This window comes from Achroia grisella, unplaced genomic scaffold (genome assembly GCF_030625045.1).
Source record: "Achroia grisella isolate CSIRO2021 unplaced genomic scaffold, CSIRO_AGI_Agris_v1 utg517, whole genome shotgun sequence".
NCBI lineage: Eukaryota > Metazoa > Arthropoda > Insecta > Lepidoptera > Pyralidae > Achroia > Achroia grisella.
In genome coordinates, this window is record NW_026712910.1 from 344,270 (window position 1) to 365,928 (window position 21,659).

The 21,659-nt window shown below is 31.3% G+C and overlaps 3 protein-coding genes across 4 annotated transcripts in view; all 3 read right to left on the minus strand.

Annotated features, from left to right (window-relative positions):
• Window positions 1-339: 339 nt before the first annotated feature.
• Window positions 340-3,870, minus strand: LOC131847257 (U-scoloptoxin(05)-Sm1a). The gene is made up of 3 exons (XM_059196780.1): window positions 3,771-3,870; window positions 3,539-3,694; window positions 340-915 (listed from the first exon to the last, which is right to left on the minus strand). Exons 1-3 carry the CDS (start codon window positions 3,829-3,831, stop codon window positions 713-715), a joined length of 420 nt encoding a protein of 139 aa, XP_059052763.1. The 5' UTR covers window positions 3,832-3,870; the 3' UTR covers window positions 340-712.
• A 2,024-nt stretch (window positions 3,871-5,894) lies between these two features.
• On the minus strand, window positions 5,895-12,429 carry LOC131847256 (odorant receptor 49b-like). The gene is made up of 5 exons (XM_059196779.1): window positions 11,636-12,429; window positions 7,914-8,010; window positions 7,324-7,428; window positions 6,282-6,437; window positions 5,895-5,984 (listed from the first exon to the last, which is right to left on the minus strand). The coding sequence occupies exons 1-5, from the start codon at window positions 12,427-12,429 to the stop codon at window positions 5,940-5,942; spliced, it is 1,197 nt and encodes a 398-aa protein (XP_059052762.1). The 3' UTR covers window positions 5,895-5,939.
• A 5,036-nt stretch (window positions 12,430-17,465) lies between these two features.
• LOC131847279 (uncharacterized) overlaps window positions 17,466-21,659 on the minus strand; it is a 75,812-nt gene continuing 71,618 nt past the window's right edge. For both annotated transcript variants that reach the window (XM_059196811.1, XM_059196812.1), the window contains exons 6-10: window positions 21,129-21,323; window positions 20,353-20,607; window positions 18,594-18,769; window positions 18,089-18,297; window positions 17,466-17,866 (exon numbers count right to left, since the gene is read on the minus strand). In XM_059196811.1, coding sequence (XP_059052794.1) covers window positions 17,733-17,866; window positions 18,089-18,297; window positions 18,594-18,769; window positions 20,353-20,607; window positions 21,129-21,323 — 969 coding nt within the window. In that variant the 3' untranslated portion in view covers window positions 17,466-17,732. The remainder of the gene's footprint in view (window positions 17,867-18,088; window positions 18,298-18,593; window positions 18,770-20,352; window positions 20,608-21,128; window positions 21,324-21,659) is intronic.

Consider the following 21,659-nt stretch of genomic DNA (forward strand, 5'->3'; position numbering starts at 1 on the left):
ACGTGTATACTATTAATGATTACTCTACAGCCCCACACTAATATTATTAAAACCAGTCTTTGTGTTTGTAGTCTTTTCATGAGAAAAGGACTCGACATATTATAATGAAATTTGACATGAAAATAAATAATATCACAAGGAGCATTGTTTATATAAAAAAATAATCTGAAACCAAGAAGAAAAATAGCGCTAACACCTAGTATGCTATAAATATGCTACGTTATTACCTATTTGTTATCTTATAATATTCAGTTCTGAATATTTATTCACAGCGAATCATGTCATACCAGTACTATTAAATCACATTGTATTATTACTGATAAAAAAACAATGTAATCTATTAATATACTTTAATATTAAATATTATCTTAGTTCACAATTACACAGCACACAGTTCAATCAACACATACATAATCACATGTATAAACACATTCTTATTGAAACTTAATTTACATTGGCATATTAATGTACAACTTTTGAACACACAACATGATAGATTTATGGACGGTTTAAAAAAGATTTCCAAAATGTAACTTTGGAAAACTATTCAGTTGTACATATTATCATGTATTATTACATATTAAGTTTTAGTCATATTTAATATCCCCTTTATAACTCTAATTACCTATGCAGTACATTGTATAAAAACTGTATAATATAAATATTACACGTGGAATTTACATTAATCTTATATCTTTCAAACATTTAGTCTTCAGAGAGTAACATACTTGGTCAAGTACAAACAAAGCATCAATAATATTGTTGATACTCCCATAGCAGATGCCATATTGCATCCATCACTGTTGCATGTGTAGATGCAAGTTCTATATTCCAGCTTGTCACCAGGTTCTCTGACGTAATTACAATAGTTACCAAGGTCGAGTGATGAACAGAATCTTTTGGTGCTGATACCACCTAAAATTACATGAATAATTATTATTAATATACTTCTAGATTAAATGAACACAGAAATGAACTGGCCGCACAACTGCAGAGATTAGGGAGTCTAAGATTCTTTTGTCTTAAAAGATGTGACATCCAGGGCCTTGCAGATAGATTTGCAGACAGCGCTTGAGAGCAAACTCGTTGGACCAGCCTTATGAATAAAATTGCACTATTGTATAAAAATAGATTGCTAATTAGCAGAATTCAAAATATATATATATATATACTTGTGGTTTATCACTGTGTTCTAAGACAGGCCTCCATATTGCTATATTACTGCCTCGTTCGTCAGGACAAGCTGATGAACCTAGTCAGTAATATAGCAATAAACAAAAACATTAAATTTACTATTAGTATAAAGGCTGTAAATAAAAATATACTTGCCTTGGTAGAATATATAAAATTAATACTTATTCTATAAACGTGTTTCTGTCTGTTTTCATAATTTAACAGTCCAATGGATCTAAAGAAACTCGAGGTAAAGATAAATTTTATCATGAGAACAGACATTCCTTCTATTCTTCATTTTAAAATATATTTTAAAAGGTGCGAAATATTGGGTGTAGCTTTGTGGATACAGAAATAGAAATAGAAATAATCTTTATTCAAATAAACTCATTACAAGCACTTTTGAATAGTCATATTTTGATTCTACCACTCATTCGGTATACACAAACTTGTGAGTAACTATATATACTAAAATGACAATTCAAACAATTCTTCATTTGGCACAAACAAAGTCAAAGCAAGGTACAAATTAAAAATTGATTTACATTTTTATTTAAGATTATACAATAATTAATGCATACATACCAAATTGGCTAACCATCCATCCAAGTGATTTATTAGTGCTTAATTACATTACTTGTGCTGTAAAACTTGAAACCAAGTGCAGTATTAGTAGTAGTGACCATAACAACATTCACCAGAAATATTACAGGACAAAATTTTCAAAATTATTTACATTTGTTTTTAATACTAATAATAACCCAGAACAATTTACACAATGCCATCTAGTCCCAAACAAAGCAAAGTAGTACAGTACTATGGGTACTAAACAACTTATAGAAATATATGCATTTTTTTGTAAATACATACAAAATATGCCATGATATAAAAGACCCACACAATACAAACAATCATAATCACAAATACAAATGTTTGAATCACTCATGGGATTAAACCATAATAGTAGTAGAATATAAGGTGACATAAGGTGGTGTGTAAATAGATAGAATACAGAGGTATAATTCTTTTTAAAAATATGTACTGTAATATTCCTGGCATTAAAATTTTCTAAGATTCAATATGAAACCCATATTATATTAGTAAAGACCTGTTAATTTTATGCAATACTGAGCATTGTACACATGTTCGCATGAAATTGGCTTCAACACCCCACCATCCAAGTTCATTAGTCCATCACCACATTCCATTGTTGTTGATGTGTTGCATTGGTAGCATTCTATTGCTATACCTACATTATTATTATAGATAATATTTTGTTAGTTAATGGGCACAGAATAAATCTTTATAATCATTACATAGTATAAAACAAAGTCACTGTTGCTGTCTGTCCATCCCTATGTATGCTCAAATCTTTAAAACTATGCAACAGATTATGAAGTGTTTTTTTAACAGAGTGATTCAAGAGTAACGTTTATATGTATAATATATGTACACTCAGGTGAAGCCAGGGCGAGTAGCTACTATTACTATATGAATATATTACTATTTTTTATAAGATGAGTTCATCATTGTTTTGAAAAAAATTGTAATACTAGAAGTTCAAAAAAATGTAATGGTCAATATTTAATATTGACCATTATAATTATAATGCACTATTTGTTAGGTCCCATATCCCAAAACATATTATCTGAGGATATCAATCAGAAGAATACTAAAAAACCATTATATTTCTACATTGGTAACTAGTTTGTATATCATAACATTTTTAAACTAGACTTATTGTTTTTTTAAGCAGTACAATATAAGTACACAGCTGTAACATTTAATTATTGATAATTAGAAGAGGCAATTCAAAAAGAGTACCCAGAACCAGAAAACTATTGACATTTAAAATATATTTGTGTGATACTGCAATACATAAATAAAAATTATAAAATTGTATTCAATCAAATCTTTAATATTCTAGAGTATGGCAGTACAATAAAACCCAATGCGGTGAAGTGTTACAAGATAAACCGAACAACAAGAAAGAACTTAGAGATAAGTCATAAACAAAGAATAATAGAATATAAATAATTAACATGAAAATATTGATGCATATATTTTTTTCATATTATTCATTATTGAAATAAAACGACAATTAGTAAGATATTTATGAAATAAGTAATATAATGAAAAATAAACTAAGAATATACACTACAATAGGTTTGAAAGACTGAATGTGAAACTGGTAGGGAAATACAACTTAAAAATTTCATTATCCTGACAGAATTTGTAACGGACCTTAGAATTGTAAAGAATTAATGTAAAATATTAGATCACATGCACCACATGTTTAGTAGTGAAATGCTATAACCCAAAGTTAGTATGCTCGCATTTCAAGCAATTCCAAAAATTATCTCACCTTCATTACGTCCTACATGTTTTATACAATAATTAGCATCATGAATATTATTACAACTTATAGCCATCATATCTATATCATTATCGAGGAATTCATTGCACTCAAAGGGGTTGGTAGAGTCAGTTCCGGAACACTGATAGCAGCTTATACAATTAACTAAAGAAAAATATAACGAAAATAAAACAGTGTTACAGTTTGAAATTAAATGCACCAAACACACCCTATTTCTTACCTGTTTTCAATAAGCCGAAACATAATAGAACAACCGCTGAATATGTGTTCGTATTTGCCATTATATAAATTAATATTGAATTCAATAATACTTATAATAGTATCAATTTTATAATCTTATATTTTTTTAAATGCCGGAGAATAAATTAAAAATCTTAAAATAATTTTAAACTAAAATCGACAACAAGCAAACAACAACCCACAGATATTTTTTGGTTTTGTTTATCCTTTAATGGAAAGGCAAAGGGAACTGCGTCTGTACAGCCATAGTGCCTGTTGTGGATGTTTTTCATATTCTCAGTTTATTGTATATGTATAAATTTTTTGTAGTGCTAAAAAGGTTCTTGAGTTTCTTAATAGTTAGTGCAAAAAATGTTCTTAAGTATCTTAATAATTTCTGTAGAGAGCGCGGGACACAACACCCATCATTGCAGACCCTAAGGAATCCCTAGGACAAAAGAACTCGCCATATAGAAAAAAACCCCGACACAACGTACCCGTAATCAAACGAATCGGCCAAATCCGGATCACTCCTCGAAATCCACCACAACGAAGAACGCAACCCTCAAACCACAGACAATGACCGGTATCAAAACAAATTAAAAAAGCGTCAAGACCCGTGTTGCCACCTACCGGTCCATTATCAGAAGTAGATTTAAGAACAGTTTTAAAGATTTGAATATTATTTTTTAATTATTACAATATAGGTATGGAAAAACCTAGCAATATGCACAATAAGACTAACACTGTATGAGAAAAAGAATGAACTAATAGACCATAAAGTATTCACCTTTGTAATAAGTTGTTTATTTAAAAAAACATTATTTCTAGTAATCATTGTTTTCTGTAACTGATTGCAGCAAAACACAACGAAATAGTACAAAATTCAAAAACAAGCAGCATTCATTTGTGATACTACCTATATGAAAAAAATTAAAAAGATCACTAAATGAAAGCTACATGTTTCTGTATTTACGCGTATTTGCCAATGCCATGCATATTTCTTACAGTGATCTATTATTTTCTGTGCACGGCACACGAAATAATTAAAATATTCAACCAAATAATATTTTTTGTCTAATAAAATAAAGTTCGTATTAGGTACACTAGATCTATAGATATTAAAAATAAATTATAACTAAGTGTCCGTTGGGTTTCCCGTATTGGATTCTCTCTTGAGTCTTATATTAATCGTCTATTATCACGTTATTTTTCAGAAACTACTAATAAATAAATACCTAGTGAGGCATTTCTAGAGGACATAATACCATTCTATCTAAATAAATTATAGGTATATATAATAAAACTTAAATAAATAATTGTTTTATTTTATCAGTTATTAAATAAGGGTTAAAAAAATAACTTTCGCAAAGGACAAGAGTTGTACATTCCGTTTAGACTTTGATAAATTAAAATTGATATATTTTTTTGTTGTATTATTCTAGTGCGCAGGATCCAAAGACTAAAATATCTTATCAAGCTCTTTACTGCGCGCACCCTTTTGTTTTCTATGGGGAACTAGTACAATTTGCTACTCTTGCTACTAGGATAATAAGCACTGAATGATCAGTAGGTAATAAGGATATATCAGAATTTTATAAATAAAAAAATGACAGAATAGAAAATAGTTTATTATCTACATAAATCGTGGACTTACTTCCGATTCCGTAAATAAACACGTAGAAATGTATCGCAATTACGTGCGACCCAATTTCGGACTCATGTTCCAGTTTAGGCTAGTGACTATATCCACTCGTAGGTACTATAATACTAACTCTACCTAGACAATTCATACATACACTGTGCTAGAAGTTTTGGGTATGCAGTACTGATGGATTTTTCTAATTTATATTCTGAGAAATCGGTACTGTTTCCTAACCTGTGTATTAATTCTCCTCACCAGTCCTACAAAATCCGCTAAGTTTATCACGTGATAAATTTTGCATGAAACTTACAAAATGTATTTTCTCTTTTTTTTAATGATTATAGGTTTTTTGGCTTTTAGTGGGGATACCCTTTACGACTAACTTAGTATAACAAAAGAAGAAAGAAATGAGATTGTATAAGATATTTTATTATATTAGGTATTTTCTTTGTAGGTGTTTCTTAGGTTGACTATTGTTATGAGTACAGGTTCCGTGCTGTGTCACTCGAGGGAACTGATGGAAAATTATTTTCTTAGCAACATGTAATAACTGTATGCTCCTTTCAAAATCTGTAAAAGAAATGAAAATTTAAGTTTTTTAAACAAGTACCTACTTAGGCATGTATCTAGTACTAGTTAGTAGATTGTATTTTGCCATTTAGGTAAATATCTAAGGAATTACCATGCTCAATTGATAGCCTAATATATAATAAAAACAAAACATTATAAAGACTGACTGTCGGCGGCATGGTCAGGTAAGGCAGTGAAATTCGTAAACACAGAAATGAAAATACAGTCAAATTGAGAATCTTGAAATACTGTGTATGGTTAGTTGAAAAATAAAATAAGTAGATAGTGGTAACTCACCGTAATAAAAGTGGATAATGTGAGGTTAGTGAATGGTCCAGCTGTGAACACATGTTTGATTCGTAGCTGCCCGCACAGAAACAAAATATATTGTCTCTGTAGAGGGGTGCTTGTATACCAGCTACTCTCAAAAGTCCCGTATGAGAGACTGTCCATCTACAAAATTCATGTTGAATATTGAAATGACAAACTATAAGAACTAAGGTATTTAATTATTGTTCATATGCAAAATAATTTATTTAAAAAAATGACAGCTTATAAAAAAATAAATATTATAATAAATACTTTCAAATATTTAATACATATGTACGTTAGCTGAAAGGCCGTCGGTTTTAAATAACAATACTACTAAGTTTCTACTGATGTCGAATTTGTTAAAAGTCAATACTAGCGGTCTAAGTTTCTACTCGCACGGCACAAACATTTGTATTCATGAGTATGATTGTTTGTATCGGTCTGGGTGTTTTCTATGTATAATATGTATGTATTTACGAAAAAAAATATCTATGTACTTGTATCAGTTATCTAGTACCCATAACACAAGCTTTAGCTAGCTTAACTTGGGTCTAGATGGCGCTGTGTGAATTGTCCTGAGATTATTATTATTATTATTATTAAACTGCGTGAGTCTCGCCTATTTCAGCCGCCAAGCAGCTCGCTTGATTTGTATCGGTTGAAAGGAGACATAAGGCAGTGAAATTACCAAACATATGATCATAGTGCTCAGGGATGGCAACGCGTGGTTGGTATTATAGGCATCAATATGTTAACGATATGTGATGTCCCTGGTACTGTTTATTTAAATTGGCGACGGTTACCACTTACCATCCGATGGACTGTCAACTTGTTTGTCATTTCAATTACATAAAAAACATAGAAACTGAAATTTTCTCAAAATTTCTGCACAATAACGGAAAAAATCTTAATATACTCGTATCCAATATAGGCTTCATAGCCTAGAAATTTGGATTTCGTTTTGGCTGTGCGTTGTTATATAGATAGGGCAAACGATTTTGTAAGTACAAAATATATCATAACTTACTTTAATGAGTACTTTATTACTGTGCCAGCAGATAAAAAAAAGTTGTGCTATACCGAAACCTAAGTACTCCCCCAACAATAGCCGTTGTGCTGCGTTTGTTATAACCTGTAAGTAAATTAGCGCGATTTAAATAAGATCGTAGAATTGAACAAACTAACTGAATACTCATATCATATTCATGTCTACCTATCTGTGTGATTGGTAATCACATCATGGTGTATGTAACTTTCTATCTATGAGCATATTAAATATGGTTATGTACATATCTTTTGAAAATTAATGAACCATTGTATCGAATTTTGATCTAAATATTTAAAAGAGCCTTAAATTCAGCTGAAGTTAGAGTTGCGTGTTTATTACTACACTATATACCTACATCTACTGATTCTACTGTACAAATCATCGTGTCATCATGTCATCATCGAAGAATCAGTTGTAACTATAAATTGACATTTGAGATCAATTAAGATCTTTTCGGTCTGAATCTGGATAGTTAGGTCACTACGCTCTTCTTCTTTTGCATGTAATCATTTCTCACACACTTAAATATATCTCTATCTGCATTATGATTAGGTATTTTATTGACTTACTGTCAGCTGATACGCACAAGTACAAATCATCAGTGTACTATTGAACATGTACAAAAACATTAATGGTGAAAACACCGAGTTGAACAATCTCATATACCTGAAACAAAGCATACTCGAATATAGATTATTAAAACAAATTTTGAGTCGTTGGATGTGTAATTATTATTTTAGTTTTGGTGTTAGACCGTTACGGATCATGGTGTATAGTGACTCGCGCGGATAGTTGAGGATAGAAAATATCGATAAAACTTTTTATATGCGTTTTGTTCTGTTTGTTTTTTGTTTATTATCTATGTCAAGCTATATAAACATTATATATTTTATTTATATTAATATCACAGAACCAAATAATCAAAAACATAATTATAAGTTTTATAATGTCCTCAATATGCATATAAATGAAAAAAATAAAATTACTATATATTTATAAAATATAACAATGTTTGATAGGAACATGTTACTAGTATAATGTGATTAATATGTAATTATTATTTATATTTATAAGTATTAAAAATAATAAAATAGTTTTTATCAAATATATAAGACGCTCAGCGAATATAATTGTCCTCGTATAAAATTAGCTTTCTCATGTATAATTCCTGTCATTCCTGTAGGTAATTCTAAAGTCACATTATTATATATTCCAAAACATTATTATACATATAAAGGAATTGTTATTAATTAGATTGTGATAATTATAAGTTAATTATTAATTGTATAATTACTACTAGCTGTATCACTTTTTGTTAGTTTGACTAGTAGATCTATTTTAGAGATAAGTCCACCGTTGCTCATTTTGTCTATAATTAAGTTTACTACTGTATTTCATAGTGCAATAAAGAATATATGTTTTTTCAGGGATCCAGTGGTAGATTGTGTTAGAAATATTAGCAGTATCTTGGTACTCAGGGTAAACCCTGAGTACCAAGATATAAGTTGCGTATAGATAAAGTATTGTAGCGTTCTATTTGGCTGTGTGACATTTCATAATAAATAAATCAAAAGTGGCTCCAAATGGTTCGTGTAAATATACACACGGTGCTGCTTGCCAGTTTACTTGAAACTCGGCTTGACACGCTACCGCGTGTCTAGATTTACCACTAAATACACCTTTCTAAAAAAAATGGGAAACATTTACATATACTCCAAAAAAATTTGTATATTGTGCAATGTTGCTTTAATTATCTACTGTCTTTGTATGTAGGTACTGTTTCTTCGCGGCTCTTGTACCACTTTTGAGTATTATGTAAAACTATAATAAATCTCTAAAGATATAATATGTATTTTTTTATTACAAAAATGATGTATTCTTATGCTATCTTATTGTTAATATTGTAAGTGCTAAAGTTAGTAAGTGTGGATGTTTGTTACTCACGCAAAAAATACTGAACGTATTTTGATGAAACTTTACAGTAATATAGCTTATGCACCAGTTTAACATATTAGACTGTCTATATTTTTTATTGAAATTTAACACGGTTGGAACCGCGGAGACAGCTAGTATGTTATATAGTAATCTACTACCAGATATAAAACTACTGATTCTAAGAACCCTGAATATACAGTCAGGCAGGATCCATTAAATTAGAGTGGCTTAAAAAGTAAGTTATGGCAGTGTATTTACATAGTTTTACATTATACATTCATAATATTTTATTTTTCAGGAATGGCAAAATATAAGGGCTACCGCAACCTGATGCTCCGTAGTGCCGTTCGTGTCTAGAGGTGTCACTAACAATTTTCCATATAGCTGTTAAAAATTAAATTAATTTTTAAATTCGTCCACGATGTATAGCTTACAATGTAATAAGGTTAATGTGGGTGACTCCACCTTCGCCGTAATAACAGAAGTCGATTAATGTAACATACTCTCACTTATATAGTGCCCTTATTGCCTTACTAAAGGAAGAATTTGTACAAGTGTATGGACATGATTGTCTCACACATTTCTCATACCAAGCGATTTGCTCGAGTTCCAGATTGTTCCTAAGAAGCCAAGATTGTTGGAGTCTCATGAGTCATGAAATTAGAACAAGCTTGCAAATATGCAGCTTGCAAAATCAGAGGTGGACTAAAGCCTATGCAACCTAGGCACGTGACTACAGCCCGTATCTAAGCTTTAAACTATCAAACGTAAAAGTCTTGACTGAAAAATAGACCCGGAATTATAATGTTGCATAGAGCCTACTTTAGCTTTAGCCACTGTGTAAAATTTGTGATTATGAAGGCTTAACATCTTAACTTAATGGTAGTCATAAGGAATTGGTACTCATGAGAAGTATCACAATCTCCACATTACAATGCATGGTTGTAGTGTGATTTATGTATATGGGCTTGTTGATATCGCAGTTAAACTACAAAGCAGTTCACTGATATTTTTAGGTTCGATGATCCCAAATTATAAATAATTGTATTCATTATTCTCTATCTGGATTGAGCCTTTCCTAAGAACTTTTTTTATTATGTACGTATATATGAATGTGTCTACCTATACAATGCAAGGTTTGATTAGTTTGTTTTTGATATGATACTATGTTTGCATTTACATATTCCAGTTTCTTCCATTAGGTTGTTCACGACAATTTATTTTAGATTTTAGTTCAATCAATATAAATAGAAATATTTATTCTTTATTTTACTTCTAGAAGTTGTCATGAGAAGGTATTTAGCAACCGGAATGTCCAATAAGACAAAGTTAGACTACTCTCAATAAAATTACAAAATTAGTGTAACTAGGAATCAACGATCTTCAGGTTCTGATCAATTAGGTATTTACTAAGTAAAGTCCAAAATGTGAAATAGTAAAAAACTAAAGTAAAATTCTTTCTTCCAATATTTTCTGAAATTCCGACGGGAATTTTCAATCATATCTAGCGCCGGTAAAATATAGTAAATAACTAGGTACTAAAGTAAATTTCTATGGAAAAGATTTTCCTGTTGTTTTGGATATTATAAAGTAGATTAGACACTCTGATACCCTATCCTATACTGGCTTACAGAATAATAATGCTTTTTTAATATATATTTCTGGTATAACGTACATTATTTCGTTTTATGTTTACAAATGTATGTTTAAATAATTTATTAAAACTACACGGGCACTTGGTACTCCCCATAACAGAAATATCAGTCAAGGAAATTTACGAGTTCTGTTTCTATTGCCGACGGCTGTATGTATCTTTTACGAGATGCTGAAGATGATATGAACTAATAACGCATTGATTCTTGCTCTGTCAATATAAATTTTGCGCATAATATTCATTGCATAGTAAATAAAAATATAGAAGTATGCATGCGAAAGTGGATTAATACAGGTACCGGGGGAGACCCAGGCTAATTTAGAATAATCAGATAGACCATGTGGCCTAATAAAGGACTCAAGAGTCACCGGAACATGCGAAAATGCGTGAAGCGAATTATAAGTGAAGTAAGAGTTTAGTTTTAATTATAAGTGAAGGACAGAAGCTATTCAGTTCTAACCCAAAAACATCTAGCATGACAATATATACAGAAGAAGAGACTGTATGATCAATGCATCAACATAGTTTTCTTTATACTTAGTCTTTATCTGATCACGTGTTAGTGTATTTATTAAATTAATCTGAAATAATAATTATAATTATATAAATAAATACTCGATTATAAGTAAAATATAATGTAAACTATATGTGTATAGAGGAAGGTGTTAATAGATGATATTTTGTATATTAATTTACACTTACTTTAATACTTTCATGTGGATATCATGAAGTTGACGGATCACAATGTCAGCATCTTCATCCGAAACTCCTTTGTCGTTACTGCCTAACATTTCTTTACATCTTTGTCTTAACAATTCCAGTTTGCATTCAAAAAAACCCATTATAACAATGGTAGTGCTGTCGTAAGCTGCCATACCGGTGCCTCCGTAAGCACATATCGAAATGTGCCATATTGCTGTTATCCAACTTCCCGGGGGTCGGTATTGGTCAAACGGCATCCACGAGCCAAATATAGGTGTAAACAACTCCGTTTCATTACGAGGAATCCGTTTTTTTGATGGAGTAGGTATAAGATGTACTAATGGAGCAGCACAAACGGAAACGACAGTAGAAAACACGATACACCAATAGCCATAAGTTATTTTGCGACTGTAAGTTGTATACTTATCAATTATTTTACTTTTTGTATCATCGCTATTATCTCTTTCAAATTTATCAGCTTCTGTTACATAACGAATAATTTCTTTCCACTCTTTTTGCCAGTATACGCAGGAGTGTGCCTTTAAGAAGCACATTTGACTCATCATAGTAATCATCAGATTTGAAATCACAAGATCAATTTCTGACAAACTTGAGATCAGATCTACATATTCGCTGATAATAAAATATAAACCAAATAAATGTGACGCCAGATATAAATATTTATAAAGAGGTCTCTCTGATAAAATTAAACCACTTTTTCTTAATAACCAGTAGTTAGGCGCCAGAAGTGGCATTTTAGGATCTTCGAATCTATTAAGAAAGTCTCGGATCATTGTGATTGATGGAATTTTTTACGAAAAATAATGTAACAGTAGGATTTGTAACGTTTATATAGCCACCCCGCTACCCTTTGTTGAAATGAAAAGTGTCTGAAATCAAATATTTAGAGCGCGTAGAATTCATAGGCGGCAAAGGAAAAATTCATTCATATTTTAAATTCATGCTATTATCGTACAAGAAATTCGGTAAAACGTTTTTGTAGGTAATTTAAGTATAATTTGTATCGTATTCTCAAAAATAAAAAAAATCAACACTTACAAAATTGTCAATTGAATTAAAGATGTCAAAGACCATAGAATAGATCTATTCAAAATTATGATTTTGTAAAAGAAACCGTCTTAAATTCTAATTAAATTATATGTATGTAATAACGGATCAAAGAAAACTGTTTCAATTGAAGAATAATACAGTAGTAGTAGTAGGAATAACCCCCTTTGTTGTCGGTTTAAAAAATGTTTACGAGAACTAGAAAGTGCAATCGATGAGGTTGAGGTTAATTTAAACGATTATATTATATAAAAGATTCGTTACAGTTTAGAATCACAGGACAATATGTTCTGCTTTTCTTATTAGGTACTAGCTACTCGCCACATGTATTGTACATATAAACGTTCCTATAGAGTCACTCAATCTATAAAAAACACATTGCGTAGTTTTAAAGATTTAAGCTTACATAGGAACAGACAACGACAGCGACTTTGTTTTATACTAAAATAATGATTATACCTTTATGTAAACAAGTAACAAACAAGGTTGGTATCTAAAATAATATCCGTACTTGCATCTATTCTTGACTACAATTATACATATATATTGACTATTAGTAAGTATTCCATTCCACCATCTCGCAAAAGATACAAATGTAATTTGTATTTTGTTTGTTTGTAACAGGCGAAGATATTCTATTCTTACCGACACACAAGCATTTTACACAAAGTTTAATTAAACTTATACCTACTTAATCAAACGTTCGTTGAAATTCAATTTTCGACATAGATTTAATATAAGATAATTTTCATAGAAATATATTGCTTGAATTTTATTTTTATCGATATGACGAACTACATCCCTACATAGATACTTAAGTCGAATAATATCGTCATATCATTATGGTGTAAATCGACAATTTTGATGTGTCTATTATAGCAGCGAAATGTGGGCGGGGTAGCCACACCATGTCGATCCCCATGGTGAAAAAATAATGAAGCCATCACAAATAAGACATACCTACAATTACCATATTTTATAATAATACGATAGATAAATTGGACACGCCATGGGGTAAAATGTAGATGTCATATTGCAGTATTGAGATTTATTATGGAACAGTTGAAATGCCTATATGTTAGGTAGAGCTATCTACGTAATATATTGCATTATTCTGAATTTCTATGTTTTAGTTTCACTATTGATTACTGTATTTGAAAATAAAATAATAATATTCAGGTATTCAGTTTCTTACATTGTATGAGTTGTAGGTTTTTAGAACCTAGATTATTCAAATTTAAAAATAGTAGCATAAATACAGCTGTGAAGAGCTATGTGATAAGTATATAGGTATGTTACATTTCATACTAACTACTCACTGAGTTTGTACTGATGTTCAGGTAACTTTTATTGGCTCATAAAAACCAATCTATAGTCTATACCCATTAATATTTAAATAGAGAGAACCTTTTTTTGTAATAGATGTTAATGGAATACCTACAGCACACTCCTGCGTTACCGGTATACGCTGGTAGGGTAGCCGTGTAGGATAATATGATTAGCAGAAAGTTAGGTCTGTTCGCCCATCATGACAATTTCACCAGGAATTAATCATGATGTTTTCCAAATGGAGCGAAGGTTCCGCGTGGAGGTACATTGTTAGCAGTGAGGTTACTAATCTTCATTGCTAGCAATCCCCTGAGCGAATTATGTTATAGCACAGATAACATAATATTACATAGTTATAGGTAAAGGAAATTTTTTCACCACGGCATCGACAACTATTTTACTATTCAAAAGGTAGATTTATAACAGAGCGTATGTAATGTATTATGGCAATATACATATACGAAACTCATAAAGTAGAAAATTTGTTTAGAGACAAAGTCTTTGCGTCAATTTATTTTTCTAACGGACTTCCTGGTTATTAATACGCCGATATCTAGTCGAGTAGCTATAATGAATTTATTCCCAGAGACGACGCGGTAGCTTCATCCCAATCGTATCAAATATATCTATATAGGAAATGTGGGCATGATGCAATTCACAGGCTGGTGGTAGATAGATTTTCAAGATCCAAGATCCAATGTATAAAAAAATTGCTTTTTTATTTATACAAATTTATAATAGTCTTCCAGAAGCCTTTAAATAAATTATGACATTGCGACTTTTTAAAACTACTGTATTGACATGGCTTTTGGGTAAATGTTTCTATACAGTCAATGAATTTATGATAGACTATCATAAATTCAAATTTAATGTACAATAGATAGTGAATGTGTTGCAGGCTTGCTGTATCTGTAAATATGTGGTTGTATCTATATTGTGATGTCTAGATTTATATTGTATTTGACATTTTGTCTATCATGTTTGATACAATAAAGGATATTTTCAATAAATAAAAGGATCCTTTGACTGGGGATAATCGTCTTAATAATTGATTGTGAAAAAGTTACGAGTATCTGAGCGGAGTAGGTCTCTGGGCCACTAGTAGCTCAATAAAATTATCGCCTATAATGGCCATGTAGGTATGTAGGCCAAAAATTGTAATTAGGCCATATGTTATGCAAATAGATATTGCAAAATTATTCATTTACACTTTTAGACTTTTAAAGGAGGAGATTCTAAATTCGACAAGCTCGTGTTAATTTGATATTAACACTAGTTATTTGGTATTTACGTAAGTTTACTTTATCGGTGAACGCATCTATATTCGATATTGTTCGTTCGTTTATGTTCGCCTTTCCCTTTCCGTTGACCCTTTCTAAAAACATAGCCTTTATAAAAAACAAGATGGAGAGAAATACGAGAAATTAATATAGATATACCTATTCCTTTTAATCCCGGACCTCGAATTTGACTTCTAAACAACAGATATATTAATATTTTACTCGTATTATGTTTGTGATAATAAAAAATAATTGAATTTTATCTGAAGTAAATTAGTGATAGATACTAGGATAAGTTACAAAGAAACCTCAAGAAATGAGGAACTTAGTGAGGAATAAAACAATAAGTAATAAAACTAGTTACGAGGGAATAGAGCCATATGGGTGACTTTGATGTCTACATGTTAACTACAATAGTGACTAGGATAAACCTATAAATATATACAATATGTACGTTAGGGTATGTAATATTATGTTATCTGTGATAATAATATACAAGACTATGTCTGATACATTTGTTTAATGTTAGTTAATAAACTGCATTTTACGCATTTCCGTACATATATTTCTCTATCCGTATATGCTTGACAAAATTGTAATGTAACTTCAAGTAGTTTATGTTACTTTTAATAATTACTCACAATCATTACCTAATATTTATAAATAATCATTAGTAAAAAAAATGTTTTTCTGAACTTCAATCACTTGGAACTTCTCTGAATTTATGTGAACCTGGTACATAGTATAACCACAGATATAAAACTAATATTTTTACATTATCTTCTTCTATTGCAATGTTGACCGGCCGAAAGGAAAAAAAGGTAACTTATAGAGGAATTGTTAGGTCAGTCATACGTCATATTAATTTATAATTGAACAGCCTTCATTAGCTCTATAATCGTAGTAATTTAAAACTGATTTTTTTCTTTGTTTCGCATCTGTACTGGTTCCACAGACAAAATAAAAATCAACATTTGCCGCTCCAATGGTGGAAAAACAACTTCTAATGTTCTACGTACATGCAATTCAAAAAGTTTGAGCGGAATATTATTGTGCATTTACGACTGTTTCTATTTTGCGCTTAAGGTGAGCTTCTTAATTATTTAACCACAAATAATATTATCGTATTATAGTCTAAATTCACTGAATGAAATATCGATAATCAAATAGTTATTTATATTTAAGGCATAGAAATTAAAGAACGAATATTTTTAAATATTTTTTATTTAATTCACAATAAGTAGGTATTTTATATAAAATTATAATAATATACTACAAACTATGGACGTATTCATGTCGTTAAATGTATAAAGCTTATGATCCATATTCACAGATACCCTTAGACGTTTTATAAAATGCGTCTTACATCTGAATTTTACTAAACAAGTACCTACACAATTATTAAATCACATTACGCATGAGCAAATTCTTATAAACTCATGTCAACTTAATTTGTACATCATACATACTATTTTAAATGCATTAACTTAAGTAAGTCTAAACTTATAACGTAACGGCAGTTATACGTTAAATTAATAAGGTGGTTAGAAAAGTTTCTGACCTCAACCCAAAGATGGCGCCACTCATTGTTAAAAACTAGTAAACGTAGTAGTGCATCTTTTGATAGTTACTCACCAAAAATTTCAGCCATTTTCAGTTATTATTTTTTTCTTTATGAATTGCAATGGGCCTACGCAAATCAATGATCAGTTGGACTCTGCGTAAAGGAACTCTGCACCATCTTTTAAACAGCGAAATTTTGCATCATTGGTAGGTCGGAAACTTTACTAACCACAGTCATATAGTTACATATTGTCATAAACTTAGGTTTGTAGATTTATATATATAATTGTTTTCATCACATTTTGGAATGTTATATTATGCATCAAATATCTAGGTAATAGATATAAAATTTTATAGAAAATATCTGTTATTATTCTAATATTTTGCATTTATTAAAATATTTATAAACTTAACACAAAATGAGTAAAGGGTATACATATAATCATTGGCACTTACTTTATAAAAAGAGATAATATTAATAAAAATATTATTAAACGAGAGAGTATTATAACTTTAGTTCCATAACATATCAATAATGATAAATGTTTTATTGGCAATATTTAAATGTGATGTTAGATATACCGTAATGATACAAAAAGTAAAATATAATGTTTTAATTTGATATAATGATCCGAAATCTTAGATAAATTAACTCCATTATTGTAGGCGGACTTTTACCGTTACAACAAACTTGGAATATAAAACGGAAACATGCAGTTGCACTTAACTATAATTTCGATGCACAAAGGTACATACTTGGGTTCACACAATTCAAATATTATTCCTTATACATTTAAATTGTGCAAACAAATAATTAGTACACTAAAGAAGTTGGTCACAAAAGTGATAGTGGGCATTTAGTTGTGGAGTTGAGGCCTTAAGGGTAGGGAACCTTCAACCCAGAAATTAGGACGTTGCATCATAGTCTGCCATAGTGTCACTTCTTTGCCAACGCTGTCCATCCAGTTGACGTTGGCCCCCATGTAAGATCCTGTAACAAGCAACACATTTACAATTATTACTGTGATTCTATTATATATTACTTAACATGCACAGAAGAAAGTTTTTAATAAAGGTTTCTTTATATGAAAGGATTTAAAAATAGTTCAACTTAATTTTGATACACCAAAATATCATCATCATTTTCATAGAATTTGAGAAGAATACAAGAATTCGTTTTATAGTATATATATACATTAGAAAAATATAGTACCAGTTCCAAGCGAGAGTCGGACTGCGCCCATGAACTCATTAGAAGCAAGTCTATCCCGATCCCACAGGCTGAGCTCTAAGGCGCGAGTGCTGAGCTCCTGCAACTTCAGTCCCCTATATGTGAACGTATGCTCCCATCGAGGATTCAGAGTGCGTCTCGTCACATTCGTCTTCTGCTTAGCGAGCCGGCCACGCTCCGGGAGTAGATAGCTGAAACATTAAAATAAATAAATATTAAATTATGTTGTAAAAAATTAATACATTGTATATTGTTCACAACACTACCAAACGCCACACCGCTGAACTTGTTTCAAGAATCTTCTGTGTAAAAAAAATCAACCGACTGTCTGTATTAAATAACTTGATATGCATGAAATAATTAACAAGATTTGTTACAAAAACAGTTGTTAATATAAATTGATTGTATATAACTTATTTGGGAACGAACTTTCTCTAACTAACGACTTACAAACATACTTGTATATAAAGTAATATTAAATATTAACCTTTTACAAAATACGTCAGCCAATCCGTTCGGCTTAGTAGCGACGAGGTTCTTTGCCTCCTTGACCAATACGTGTAGTGTTCCTTTGCCGCGCGTCGAGCCGCTGTCGTGCATCTCGAATTTTAGTCCGATGATAAGATCACCGCGGATACCGTGCTGCTCGTCGAATTGCTCCGTCTATTTAAAAAAAATGAATTATTGCACTATAGCTATACTGTATACACTGTGGGATCAGTCGGATAGTAACAACCAGGCTTGCGTTACTTAGAAAAGTTTGGTAGAAAACTGTTTCAATTAATTCTTTTTTATAACCAGTACAGATGGTTGGATAGATTCTATATAGATTGCCAGTACTGTTTAAACCTTCAGCATCAGGTTTGAAAAATACTGACACAGAGCAAGTAATCACTACGTTATGTGTTAAGTGCGCTATGGTATATTAAATACAAATGTATGTCGAAGCTAATACTTTCATTATAAAAAAGGATCATAACATCTTAAATAGTGAGGTTATCGTGTAAATAAAAGTCACAATAACATCATCAGCACATAAAATATAAATAAACATAATTCTATTTTTTTGAAAATGTTAATAATCTTGCGAACTTACAGTGCGGTCTATCACTGAAGGAAGAATTTCCTTACATATATTTTACAATTCTTGGTTGATGCTGTTTTAATGTTCGTTAATTGTTCTCACATATGAATATTTTTCAGACAAAATTAAAATAATTATATTTGTTTATATTAACAAGATTGTAATTTTGAGCGTCAGTTTCTTGCACCGAAATGTTGATGTATTTAATATATTCAATTTAATGATCATAATATTAAAAACAAGGAAGAGTGCATGAATATTAAAGACCGCAAGATGTTAAAGTTATGAAATAAGACAGTAAAAAGTGAAAGTGTATGGAGCTATATTATCATCAACATGATGGAGTAATGAAATAATTTGCTTTCATTATAACATACATTATGGTAATAAGATTTAATATACAGTAAAAACATACATACAGTAATATCTGATATAACTTTAAAAAACATCTACATTAATTTTAAAAGAAATTGTGATGAGTCCTACGGTAGAAAGCATTGAAATTGATAATCTTTTTATAAAAACAAGTACTTTAAGTTCGAGTAAGTTATTTTAACAAGAGTAAAAAGAGAATTAACACAGTTTCTGGTCAGTTCTTCTGGGTTGAAATTACTTTCTGAAATATTATAGTAAATCAAAGCCTAAGTAATGTTTGAAGTTATTGTAATGAGTGTTTGTTATAATAACCACAATTTGATTTTTTTTTTTACATGGCCAGAAATGGTAAACTTGACGGAATTGATGCAAATAGATATAATTACAAGCAGTGTAAGGTAGACCTCCACGCGGTCCCAGGTGGAAACCATCGTAATTTATTCCTGGTGAATTACCACGGTGAGCCACGTGCGACTAACAGACTTGACTTCATGCTCATCCTATGTTTATCCACAGGTGTCACTCCAGCATATATCGTTAGCGCGTGCGTGGCATTTCATTATTTTTTATGGATGACAATGATATGGTATACACGCCTGCGCTAATGGGTTAGTTGGCGGTGCACCAGTGGAGGATGATAAGTTGAATATGAGGTCAGGTCAATCAGCGCATCGTAGCAAATATAATTTCCAGGAGGAATCGCGTGGAGGTCAACCTGACAATACATTGCTAGCATGGACTAATCCACATTACTACATAATGATATATAAAAAAACAGTATAGTTACCCTCTCGTGCAACTTGTGCCACATGGGCGCGGGGTCGTCGAACACGACGTCGGCCAGCGGCAAAGTGACCTCGCCGAGGAAGTCATTCCGTCCGAACATGTCGGCGTGCCACACGCTGAGCCACAGTGTCCGCGAGGACAGCGAGGCCAGCGGCTGGAGGAAGCTCAGCGTCTCCTCGAACACGGGGTTGAGCGTGTTCTTCTTCACTTTAGTCTTCCTTTTGCCGGCTTTTGATTTGTCAGGTAATAGGTAAACCTGCAAAATTATAAAAATGTTTAATTGAATTATATTTATGTATTACGCTTTATTTTTACGTAATTGGGACGGCAAATAGGCGGTTGGCCCTTGTTGCCAATACTATACTTTCTATATACAGTATATTTTATTACTTTTTAAAAATTTACATTTTCACGAAAGAAAAAGCAACTTTTATTCCCAACACACATTTTAAACACACTAGATGAAAAAGAGTACCTCTCGCCATTAGACAACTAACATTAACATCTGTGGTGCCACCCTTTCCGTTACATTCTCAAGGATTACCTATGGATTACCATATAATTTCTACCAGTTCAAACCTGTTTAGAGTTTCCAAACTTAGCTATTTGGAGATACAAAAAGGTATGATAGGTTGATATATTATATACATTATAAATGCAATTGCCCTTTCTTTGTTTCCATTAAAGTCTGAAATGCGATTATTTGTTAATATTATTCGTACATCCAATAAAAATAATCTGGAATTATAAGAGCATGCAATAAGAAACTTAACAGACCTTGACATAAGGATCCGATCGGTTCCGCTTCACGTCAATAGGTGCCAAGTCTCGGCACCGTTTGACGCCGACTTCGAACACGCCAAGCCGATAATTGTACAAAAGAGAGATCTCCACTTCACCGCGCACCGCCACACTGGCACGTGTTCCCTCACCAGCTCCAGAGTAGACAGACGCCATAGACTCAGAACGAGCCTGAAAATAAAAAGGTAGATAATAATAATAAATTTTATAGTAAGTAGTGTGTGATGTAGTAGTGATCAGTGACAATTGTTTAAAATTCTCCCCCAACATCCAAACTCACAATCTTTACCTCTGTATAATCCTAGTATAAAACAACACATAACTGAGACAGTATCACACAAATTCATAGTTAACAATTCGTTATTATCAGAATGGTGCAGTAAAATATTCTCTGGTGTCATCTGATACATTTTATGATTTACCTAATCAGCTTCAGAACATACATGTAGCACGCATTTAGTTGGCAACATAATTACGAAACATATTTTGAATTTATGTTATTTTCAC

What these genes read in the sequence shown, in the direction of transcription:
- LOC131847257 (XM_059196780.1), bottom strand. Translation starts at nt 3,831, where the DNA reads ATGGCAAATACGAACACATATTCAGCGGTTGTTCTATTATGTTTCGGC. An exon ending in TTTCGGCTTATTGAAAACAG is followed by an intron (nt 3,695 to 3,770) that starts GTAAGAAATAGG and finishes ATTTTTCTTTAG; the next exon opens with TTAATTGTATAAGCTGCTAT. An exon ending in ACATGTAGGACGTAATGAAG is followed by an intron (nt 916 to 3,538) that starts GTGAGATAATTT and finishes ATGTAATTTTAG; the next exon opens with GTGGTATCAGCACCAAAAGA.
- LOC131847256 (XM_059196779.1), bottom strand. Translation starts at nt 12,429, where the DNA reads ATGATCCGAGACTTTCTTAATAGATTCGAAGATCCTAAAATGCCACTT. An exon ending in ATCCACATGAAAGTATTAAA is followed by an intron (nt 8,011 to 11,635) that starts GTAAGTGTAAAT and finishes GCTTTGTTTCAG; the next exon opens with GTATATGAGATTGTTCAACT. An exon ending in CATTATCCACTTTTATTACG is followed by an intron (nt 5,985 to 6,281) that starts GTGAGTTACCAC and finishes TTTCTTTTACAG; the next exon opens with ATTTTGAAAGGAGCATACAG.